Raw genomic sequence first — 11,938 nt, forward strand, 5'->3', positions numbered from 1 at the left:
AGAACTAAAACAAATGAAGGGCATGGAAGCAAAAATGATAATAATAAAATGATCCTGCTTATGGAGGGTAGCCAGATCACATCGATGGCTAATGGAAATGCTGGGTATGAAAACTCTTGATCAGGACAATACAAAGAACAGATGTGAAGATGTGGCTATCTACTCCTACAGGAAAAACCATCTGCAACTTGTAGCACATTCCTCAACTGCAGAAGAAATTATGACAAATTAGAAATATAAGTTTATCATAAAACCACTCACAGCAGCCAAGTGCTCCACTACCAAAGCAACAATTCAATCTCCCACAAGAGAAGCAGTGTAAGAACTCTATTTATATGAGCACAAACACCCTGCCTGAACAACAGGGAAAAGGAAACAGAACACCTATACAACATCTTCTCACAAAATAGATACCCATGCAACTTTACAAAAAAAATATCTGATATTCAACCTACTACAGCACAACCAACACAAGCTATGAAAAAGATAACACTGCCATACATCAAAAACATCTGAGAAACAACCAATAGACAATTACAACTACATGGCATTACCACAGCACATAAAACTATATATCCAAAACATCATAAATAAGCTGAAAGACCCAGTAGCACAAGAAGCACAAGAAGATGTAACCTATAGAAGTCATCTACAACAGTATAACAACTGTAACTGTCATCTACAGTATAACAACTGTAACTGTCACTATGTATAGACAGGCAGAAGACTGGCAGATAACTTCCATTAACTTGAACTAGCAGACAGAAGACATGATGAAAATTCCTTAATTGTATTATACATGGCAGACTTAACTATAGTTTCAAACGGGAAATTGTGAGCATCCTAGATCAAGCTATGTCTAGGGAATTCCTTGAAGTCTACCATCAACAGACACACAGAGATAATGAATATTTATACATCACTTGAAAGAGACATTCAAAAAGGAAACAAAAAGACCAAAACACCTTCTTGCAGCAATCAACACCCAAGTAATCAGGGGCTAACACCAGGATTAATACCAGACTAACAGTCAAGCAGTGAACAATACCCCAATCAAGGAACTACCAACTCAGACAAATAATCAGAAAACAGACAGTTTAACCCTGAGCTACAAATATTCTCTTCCATCGGTAAAATCTCTTTCAGTCTGAGGATCTTCCTCAGAATTCTTTATTATGGTCATTGTTAGAATACTAAAGTCCACACAACCGGAAAGCTCCAAACCTCTCATGAGCTCTACTGTCAAGTGAAGATGAAGCAGTTTCCTCTGCCATAGTCTAACAACAGATCCAGGAAACTACAAACCTATCAGCCTGATCTCAATACCGGGGAAGATTCTGGAAAAGATAATCAAGCAACGAATCACCAAACACCTAGAAGCAAACAAAGTAATAACCAAAAGCCAACATGGGTTTGTCAAAAACAGATCATGCCAGACTAATCTTATTGCATTCTTTGACAAAGTGACAAAATTAGTAGAACAGAGGAATGCTGTCAATATAATTTACTTGGACTTCAGTAAAGCATTTGATAAAGTAGACCATAACCTACTACTAGATAAAGTAAAAAAATGTGGGTTAGACAGACCAACCGCACTCAACGTGTAGTCCTCAATGGAACTACATCCACATGGAGGGAAGTATGCAGTGGAGTACCCCAAGGCTTTGTTTTAGGCCCAGTACTCTTCAACATCTTCATCAATGACTTGGACAAGGGGATAGATGGGGAAATCATCAAATTTGCAGATGACACCAAGCTGGCAGCAATAGCCAACACTCCAGAAGATAGGCTCAAGTTACAGAACGATCTTGACAGACTTGAACATTGGGCGCTATCTAACAAAATGAAATTCAACAGTGAAAAAAGTAAGGTTCTACATTTAGGCAAAAAAAATATATGCACAGGTACCTTATATGTGGTACCTTGCTCAATAGTAGTAACTGTGAGAGGGATCTTGGAGTCCTAGTGGACAACCATTTAGATATGAGCCAGCAGTGTGCAGCTACTGCTAAAAAAGCCAACACAGTTCTGGGCTGCATAAACAGAGGGATAGAATCAAGATCACATGAAGTGTTAGTGCCACTTTATAATGCCTTGGTAAGGCCACACTTGGAATACTGAATTCAGTTTTGGTCGCTGCGATGTAAAAAAGATGCTGAGACTCTAGAAAGAGTGCAGAGAAGAGCAACAAAGATGATTAGGGGACTAGAGGCTAAAACATATGACGAACGGTTGCAGGAACTGGGTATGTCTAGTTTAATAAAAAGAAGGACTAGGGGAGACATGATAGCAGTGTTCCAATATCTCAGGGGCTGCCACAAAGAAGAGGGAGTCGGGCTGTTCTCCAAAGCAACTGAGGGTAGAACAAGAAGCAATGGGTGGAAACTGATCAAGGAAAGAAGCAACTTAGAACTAAGGAGAAATTTCCTGACAGTTAGAACAATTAACGACTTGCCTGCAGAAGTTGTGAATGCTCCAACACTGAAAATTTTTAAGAAAATGTTGGATAACCATCTGTCTGAGATAGTGTAGGATTTCCTGCCTGAGCAGGGGGTTGGACTATAAAGCCTCCAAGGTCCCTTCCAACTCTGTTGTTATTGTTATTATTATTATTACCAATACACTATCTTGATTTTACTGAAACTGACATAAAGAATATTACAAAGTGTGATCAGCCTATAAAAGTAGAGGCCAGATAATGAGATAGCTCTGGCTAGCTTGATACAGACATAATCCTCTCAGGCCTGTCTTTTAGAGCAGGGGTCTCCAATTTTAGTAACTTTAAGGTTTGTGGACTTCAACTCCCAGAATTCCACAGCCAGCAGAGCTCTGGGAAGTTCCTCTGGGAGGAACTCTGGGAGTTGAAGTCCACAAGTCTTAAAGTTACTAAGGTTGGAGACCCCTGTTTTAGAGACATAGTTGTCTCCAAAATATCTAAATTTGCTCTCTGCTACACAACATAATTTATCTATTCTTTAAAAAGCAAGGGAAGCAACATTATGAGTATGAGGAACAGATTTTTGTAAAGTAAATAGTTCATTGTATCAAGCAAGTCACAGAAGAAATGTAAACAACCTCACAGAGATTGCCCTTTGACTTCTTCCACTGCAGTTCTGACCTCTTGGGAGTACAGGAATGGATGATGATTGATTTATCCAATAAATCAACCTTGAAACACTAAACGATCCAAACTTCCTTTATGAGATATATAAAATACATGGATTCTATCTGTTTAGCTATTGCTGTATACTTATACCTAGAGAGTATACAATTTAATATTAATCCATTTATATTTTCAAGGTAGAACACATATAAATGTCAATATATTCATTGCAAAATTTCTAAAATATTGTTCCTGAGTTAATTTTTAAAAACATTTACTAAGCAAGAACTAAATGGCAAGAAACCTGAACTAGTGATACTTTATTAGAAGTTGAACAGTTTTGTAATATCTGGTAAATTCTGATAAAAGATAACTTTATATTTTGTTCATAATAATTAGCATTGTCTTATGTTTTATGTTTAGTTTATTAGAAAAATAAAGTAGCAAGTCTTTAATATTACTTTCAGCCAGTATTTCTCTACAGCACCTTTAATAGCTAAATCTAATTTTTTAAAGCTGGAAATTTATATAACAGATTTTGAGTAATTCGCATCATAAAAAGAAAAAAGAAACATCTGATGTTAATAAATACGTTAATTAGAAACTCCTCTAGCTATCCGTAATTCTTCAGAGTGCCCGGATAAAGGGCAAAGTGCCAGGAGATAGGAAATATTTCATATTCAAAAAATAGAAGAAAAATTACTCCAGATAATACCAGAATAGTTAGTCTGGTATCTAAACAGTTCAAGAACAAATTTATTAAGGGATTGGTCTATAAACTTTAAGAAAAATAATGCACTATTAGGAATCAGCATACTTTCTTCTCTACTACTGATTAGGTGAGCCTAAAAATCTCATTACCCTGTTTCCCCCAAAATAAGACATCCCCTGATAATAAACCCAATCTGGTTTTTGAGCGCATGGCAATAAGGCCAAGCGCTTATTTCAGGATTTAAAAAAATATAAGACAGGGTCTTATTTTCAGGGAAACATGGTATGTTAGCTGGCTATTGCTACTGTAAAATGGATAAGAAACAAGCCATGTCATTAGAAAAAGATAGATTTCCTGTTGCTTGGCACTAATCTCTTGCATGCAATACCAAAAATTCATTTGTAAAACTAATTTAAAAACAAATTCGACAAAGCTTGGTTTAGTATAACTAACTTTTCAAATTACTGTCAATAAATCAGTTTCTCTAACAGATTCATTTATTACATCAGGCCCATAAATTCTGTAGGCCCAGTGTGGCCCACCAGCCTTGGGTAGCCCATAGGTGTTTTTTGAAATCCATGGTCACTAAACGTCACCTCCTCCAGAAAGCATTTGAAAAACCTTTTTCCTAGTCACCACCACCCTGAAAGACACAGTGCTGGATGCCTGCAAGGTCTCTAGACTTTATTGACACCACTGACTCCATTTATTTCATTTATTTATTTGTCAACAAGTACAAGAAAACAAATTGGCACAAAAAAAGGATATAAATTGGCAAAACATAGCCATAAACACATAGAGTGGTTACATATGATTGGGAACAGTAGGACAGGGATGGTAGGCGCACTGGTGCACTTATGCATGCCCCCTTAGGGACCTCTTAAGAAACATGAAAGGTCCATGGTAGACAGTTTACAGTGAAAGGTATGGGGATTAGAGGCTAACAACAGGATCAGGTAGAGTGTTCCAGACATTTACTACTCTATTGCAGAACTCATATTTCCTACAATTAAGATTAGAGCGAATTACATTGAGTTTAAATCTATTGATAGCCCTTGTGTTATTGCGGTTGAAATTAGGGTACTCATTTACAGGTAGAACATTTTGGTAAATAATCTTATGAACTAAGCATAGGTCGAAATGTAGAAGATGTAGTTCGAGGCTATCCAGACCTAAAATTTCAAGCCTGGTGGTATAGGGAATTTTATTTCGAGCAGAAGATTTGAGTACTCTCCTAGTAAATTATCTCTGGATCCTGTCTAATGTATTGGTGTCTGAAATACAGTGAGGGTTCCAGGCAGGTGAGCAGTAATCAAGTATAGGTCTGGTAAAGGTTTTATATGCCCTAGTTTGGAGTATAGCGTTACCATTGCTGCCACTGTGTTGCTAGCCCTTTCCCCTCTGAGAGTTATGTTGGCCTGTGTTACATAATGTGTTTTTTTTTCTTCCACTCAATCATGTCCGATTCTGACACTTCCTGAATAAGTCCCTGCAGGGTTTTTTTGGCAAGGTTTTGCAGAAGTGGTTTGCCATTGACTGGCTTAAGGTCACCCCAGCTTGTACCTAGGGTCGGACTAGAATTCATGGGTTCCTGGCTTCTAGCTTGATGCATTAATTACTACACCAAACTGACTCATATTGCATTATACTGATTTGATATTTATATAAGAATAAAAAGAATGGAAAAAGACCACTAACAGGCACATTAAATTTTGCTCTGGACAGTTGCATTGAAAGTCTTTCTGAATATTACAAATTTATCAAAGGATTAAAAAAAAACAAATGATTTATCTTTATTTTTGAAGACTCTAGTCTAGAGCACAGATTTAAACGCTTTCATTGAGGGCTGCATCAGGGTTGTGTTTGACCTCGGGAGGCCGAGATGAGCATGGTCAGCTCAACATCACTCATTGAAGCTCCATTTTCAGCTGCAATAGCCTCCTGAAGCCCTCTGCCTGTGAAAACGGAACTTGGGGAAGCTGCGTCCGGCCTCCACGGGCTCTGTTCTTACTGGCAGAGGCACCACAGGCCAGTCCTTCACTGTTTCCAAGGCGGCCATGCGGGCCAGATCTCAACATCCTGTGGGCCGCATCCGGGCCACGGGCCTCAAGCCTGACACCCCTGCTCTAGAGGAGACTCTGGGAAAAAATCTTAGAGATTCATTTATCTCCGCAAACAAAAAGTAATTTATGAGACAGTGGAATTAAAAACAAAAAAATGATCACCATAATAAAACCTTAAACCACAAAGTTTGTGCAGTCTTATGCAACAAAATTTCTATTTCAAAACAAGTAACCAGCAGAGAGTTGATTTTCCATTACCATGGTAATGGCAAATGGTCATTAAACAAGGCAGTCACTAAAGAAGGCATTTTTGTGATGCATTTTTGAAAGCAATAATTACTTCAATATTCACTAATAAAACAAGTGTTTTTATATTCATCTCTTTTATTCACAAACTAATAGTATCTTCAAATAGTCTAAAGCAGATTTTGTTCTGTAAATTTCTTTTTGTTTATATCAGATGGTCAATTCAGTATGCCTGTGTTTCTCTGCTCCTATATAAGGAAATGCTGTATTTAGAGATTCTGATTCTTAAATACATTTCATATAGCTTACTGCAACTTGTTTCGGAAAATATATGAAAATGGATGGTTTGGGATAGAGCAGAGGTTCCCAATCTTTTTCGCCCGCGGCTCCCCCGGAAATCCGACCTGCAACTGCGCATGCGCACCAGACGCGCCCGCGGCTCCCCCGGAAATCCGACCTGCAACTGCGCATGCGCACCAGACGCCCCAGAAATGGCGCATCAGCGCCGGACCCAGCGGGCGCAGATATTCCGCGGCGCCCCCATGACGATAGCGCGGCTCCCTGGGGAGCCGCGGCTCACAGTTTGGGAATCACTGGGATAGAGAATTAACAAAGAGGCAGTTGTTTGATGAGAGCCACAAGAAGGATCTGAAGCTGAATGAATGCATATTTTAAACAAGTCTGAAGAAAACACAGTTGCTCCTTTTATTTACCACATATTTGGAACAGTCTGTCACGCTCAGCACTAGAATTATTCCTATATATTATAATTATTTCACTTCTTTCCAAAGGCTTTTACCATTCTAAGCTTTTCTTCTGCATAGTTCTAAAGATGCTCGGTATGAATGTTTTCTGGTTATAAGTAAGATATACTTTTACACCCATCCACTACCGCTGCTGTGAAGGCAAAGAGAGATTTGATAAATTCAGATGAGTTTAAACAGCACTGCCGTGGAATGGGGCAGCTTGCCACTGCCAACTCACCATGGCCAACGTGCCACAGCCAACTCACTGCTGAGTTTAAATTTAAAAATAATTTAAATAATTTAAATTATTTAAAAATAATTTAAATTTTTATCGTTCACATTTCATCTTTGTCCCTCCTTTGGCATCCTTTAATGATTTTATTCTACCATTTCTTTTATATTAGTAATTCTTGTTCCATGGCAAGTTGGCCACGATGAATTGTCCCACGGAACGCTTGCCATAAGTTGGCTGCATCAAGTCGGCCGTTGGCCGCAAGGTGGCCATGGCAAGTTATCCTAGAACCTAGTGCAAAGGAAATAAGTTCTATCTAGTCTATTTTTGCCTTAGTCCTGCATTTGTAGAAGCCTGTTAGTCTGAATAATAACAATAGCTTCAAAACTTTAGCAATAAATATATTTATGTGAGGAAAGCCTGGTGGCATCTATTTTCTGCTGCTTACATCCTTTGACCTTATTCCTGACAAGCCACTGTTTCCCCTCTTCCCTTTTTAAAAAAAATCTGTGCTCTGAGTCACTGTTTACTCCTAATAACTACCTAGACTAGTCCCTGCACTACACCACCATCTCTTCCCCTATTACTGTATAGAATAATAAGAGACAGTTTTCAGATGTCCCACCAAGATATTTGAATATTTCAGCCCAAACTTGCTGCTGTCTACGTTCATTCAGCTTGTATCAGTCCTAAGGTGCAATTTATTTTAGCTAGAAATTAGAATTTAGTCTATTTATTAAGATGACAGATTATATTAATGTAGATATATATTTACACAATGTACACATATCATAAAACATCAGATAAACTTGCTTCTTAAAAAAAGATTAATATATTCCAACTAGAAACAACAACGTAATGATGTCTTGTTATTATTTTTCTACTATATTCAATGCCAAGCTAACCAGATGTATTAAATTATTTAAGCAGTTGATAATTTTCTAACTCAAATACATAATAATGAAATATTCCTTGAGCCCAAGTCAAAGCAATAATTTAAAGTTTACTATTCACTCTTCAGTGAGCAAAAAAAAAGGGGGGGGGATTACATAGCTTGTATTTTGTATGATGTTCATGCTCAGTTTCAACCAGACATTTGCAGTCATTGAAACCATAATAGGAAGATGCAATCTTGTTGTTCATAGCACACCAGCCCCCCCTGTTCTCCATTGTCTCCCTGAGTCTGCCCAAACTCATGTACATTATGTCGATGACAGTTTCCCCTAATAACTGATTTTCAAAATAATCTGATAAAGGTGCTGTCAGGAATTAAAATAAATGTTGTTTTAGTTAATTTTGTTTTAGGTAAAGAAATATTAACCAAATCAGACAAATGGCAATTGGGTAAAGAATATATGTATAATATTTAGATCTGCAATGTACAACTGAGTGGTAACCTCCAAAAATGTACGGTGCAGTGAGTTACCAACAATGTAATCCTACACATGTATAGGTGGAAATATAGGAGCTATGGTGGCACAGTGGTTAGAATGCAGTATTGTCCACTACAAGCAGTTCGATTTTCACCGACTCAAGGTTGACTCAGCCTTCCATCCTTCTGAGGTCGGTAAAAAGGGGACCCAGATTGTTGGGGCAAAATGCTGACTCCCACTAAGAGAAGGCTATAAAGCCCTATGATATATATAGGATATATTGCTATATCCTGTTGAGTTCAATGGAACTGTTACGTAAGAGATTTGTGGTCTACACTGAAATCAACAGATGGTCAACATAATTTCAGCTTTTTTTTCTGAAGGAAAAAACACATTGTCATAAATACTAGCCACTAAACTTTCCTTGGAAAGTTCATATAACTATGCATATCTAGATCTGGAATATTAAACAAATTAAAATCATTTTAAGTTTAAATTAATTGAGTGGGGAACACTGTCATTTACAAAAAAGAACGATAAAAACATTTTTCTAATTATAGTATACATATTAGAAATTTCTATCAGTTTTTTATTTTCACAAAATAAAGAGTAAAATAAAGATGTAATAAAAAGATATATATTTTTAAATTAAATTCACATGCCTTAACAGTTTTCCCCCTTGTATTATTACTTCTATGAGAATAGCATGATTTTAAGTACTATGCAGTTGTTTTTGTATTTCACAACTTTATCCAGCAAATATTATTTCACCTTGATTATTGAGTTGTACTGGTGATATTTACAGGCTAACACATGGTTAAATAAACTTCGTTTACTTAGCTCAAATTTCTGGGTTTGCACAACACACTAGGGTAAACCCTAGCCAACCTACTGTAGTTTAGAATGATATACACGGATAGCTTGAATGTGCTTCGGATAGCTTGAATGTGCTTCGTGAGCTGTCATACTTCCTGGTTTATTCAACAAGTAAGAGTAGCCACGTAGAATTCATATAACCCTAGAACACAAGGTGGCATTTGCCAGGATATCCTTGCTTCCAGGATAATGTTTTACTTTTCTTATACAAGAGAAAAGAGCAATTTCTCCATTCTTTTAGATGGAGAGAGGGAACTGCAGGCACAGAGCTAATGCTTTATGCGACCCCTGTGGTACAAAAAACAACTAAATTTTTACAAAGAAATTTCCCCATGCCACTGTCAGATCAGAACTGGCATCCCTCCCTGCAACTACGATATTTAAAAAAAAAAACTATAAAAAAAGAGAGGGGGAGTTCAAAGTGACAACACCAGAGAAAAAGTGTTTTATGCAGGATGTCAAATAAAACCAGTAACATTCACAGTTGGGTCCCCAGACCATATGACTGCATAGATACGAGAGATAGAGAGTTTTAGGTTACTAAAAAAACTAAAAAAAAAAAAGATGTCCTTATCTTTGTGGCAGCCTGATTCCTAGGACTACATGGAGGCAGAGGTACAGTTTTCTTGCAATTAAAAAAGTATGCCACAGCGTAAAGAAATGTTCCGTCATAGATTGCTAAGCAGAGTTTTTTGCATCTGTGCATACACACACAGCGCTGCACAGGGCACAGATCTGGGGTTTGGCAGCACACCGTTGGGCAGGACAGGCAGCACTCCCAACTGAGGAGGCGGGTATCTAGCTGTCATACTGTCCAGCACTCCAACTTGGAGATGTTGCAGATGTCGTGGGGCTTACAAGCTCCATCCACGAGTTGGCGGCTCGGTTCCTTCTTCTCGTCGCCTTTCCGCTGTGCTCAAGAACGGGACATCCCTCCCCACCCCCACGCCTTTTGAGGAATCCCCGGACCCATCGCCCGGCTGCTTTTAAAGGCAGCTGGGAAGGCGCCCACTTTTCCTCCTTTACCTGTCCTGAACCTCAACTGCTCGTCTTGGGGGTCTCCGAATTCCGTCAGCAAGGACTTGAAGAGGATCCCGCACGAGTTCTGGATCCCGAAGACGGTCCCGTTGCACCACATGGAGGCCAGCATGACCACCCAGCCCCAGCCTCCCTCCGGCGGCTCAGCCGTCTCCGGGTGCACTCGCGACAGCGGCGGCTCGCCCTGCTCCGCCGCCTTCTCGGAAGGACTCTGCGTCGCCCCGAGCCCAGCCACCAAGTCAAGTTCTGCGACCCCGGAGGCGTGCGAGGCTTCCCGCGGGCACCATTCCCCGTTCCACTTTTTCGGCTCGTCCTCGCCCGCTGACTCGCTTTCTTGCGGAGCGGAGGACGGAGCGTTCCCCGCTTCCACCTCCTCGCTGACGGGAGACATAACCGCGAAGCGAAGCGAAGCGCCGAAAGGCGGCCTTGGGCGACAAGCTCGGCGCTCCCTCGCTCCTTAGCTCTGCCGAGGCGGCGCAAACATGCCCCGAGTCGAGCGCGAACCAGAACTTGGCCCGCCGGGCGCGAAGAGAAACGTTCCCCTCGCGCTCTGGCGACACCACTCAAAAACCTCGAAGCTCGATTTGCATATTGTTGCCTTTTAATCCCCCTGTCGCACGAGCGAGCCAGCCCTCAAGGCGGTGCCGCTCCCGCGAGCCTCTTCCAGGTGGTTTTTGAAGGGGCAGCCCACGAGGAGGCGTGGCCTCCGAGCCAGAGATGCGATTCTGCGCCCCGCCTTCTTCGGAGGGTCCCCCCCCCTTCAATATTCCGAAAGTCCTCATTGGCTAAAGGGGGCGCTGAGGTTCCGCCCCCTCCTCCCCCTCTCCCTGAGGCCAAAGAAGTGGGCAAACCGGGACAAAAGCGCCGGGCGCGCGCGCGGGTAAGGCAAGGCGAGAGCGGGAAAAAAAAGAAGGGGTTTGGGTGTTGGTTGGTTCGTTTTATTCCCGCGCGCCGAGCAGCCCAAACCCATCCGTCAAAGGGATGACGACCACCCGAGGAAGGCGATTGGACGGGGGTTGAGGGTGGGACGGTGACAACGGCGATTGCTGCTTCTCTGCTGCAGGAACAGCATCGAAACCCGCAGCCTTAGAGAAGGTCCGCTGGCCACGCGTTCTGCGGCGAAGTCGCGTGAAAAAGGCGATCTGTCCCCCTGCTCACGACGATGGTCTCTCTCTCTCTCTCAGAGGCTGGCCTTAGTGCGTGCGCGTGTGTCTCTAATGTCAGCCACCTCCCCCAAAGTTAGCGACAATTTATTGGCAGGGCTGTAGGGAAACAAAACAACTTTTGCCAAGGTACAGGGCAAAAGGGCAGGCGTTTGCACGTAAGGACAAGTAGAAAGAAACAATTGAGCGTTGCTAACTTTAGCAGATGCACCCCACATCATTTGACAAAAGATTGACCCAAGTAGAGATGGTCCTTCTTGAACGAAGCAGTCATCAAAACTATCAATCGAGAAGAGGACCCATATATTAAAAGATGCTTTAAGTATCTTATATTTCGCTCTAGCATAAAGCATTCTGGACTAGAGCCCAGCCTTAATCATCAAAGG

At 40.8% G+C, this 11,938-nt stretch overlaps 1 protein-coding gene across 1 annotated transcript in view; it reads right to left on the reverse strand.

Annotated features, from left to right (window-relative positions):
• SLC16A10 (solute carrier family 16 member 10) overlaps positions 1 to 11,080 on the reverse strand; it is a 53,036-nt gene extending 41,956 nt beyond the window's left edge. Inside the window, exon 1 of the mRNA XM_058173910.1 lies at positions 10,378 to 11,080. Within this exon, the coding sequence (XP_058029893.1) occupies positions 10,378 to 10,780 (403 nt within the window). The 5' untranslated portion in view covers positions 10,781 to 11,080. The remainder of the gene's footprint in view (positions 1 to 10,377) is intronic.
• Positions 11,081 to 11,938: the final 858 nt, after the last annotated feature.

Source organism: Ahaetulla prasina, chromosome 1 (genome assembly GCF_028640845.1).
Source record: "Ahaetulla prasina isolate Xishuangbanna chromosome 1, ASM2864084v1, whole genome shotgun sequence".
Taxonomy (NCBI): Eukaryota; Metazoa; Chordata; class Lepidosauria; order Squamata; family Colubridae; genus Ahaetulla; species Ahaetulla prasina.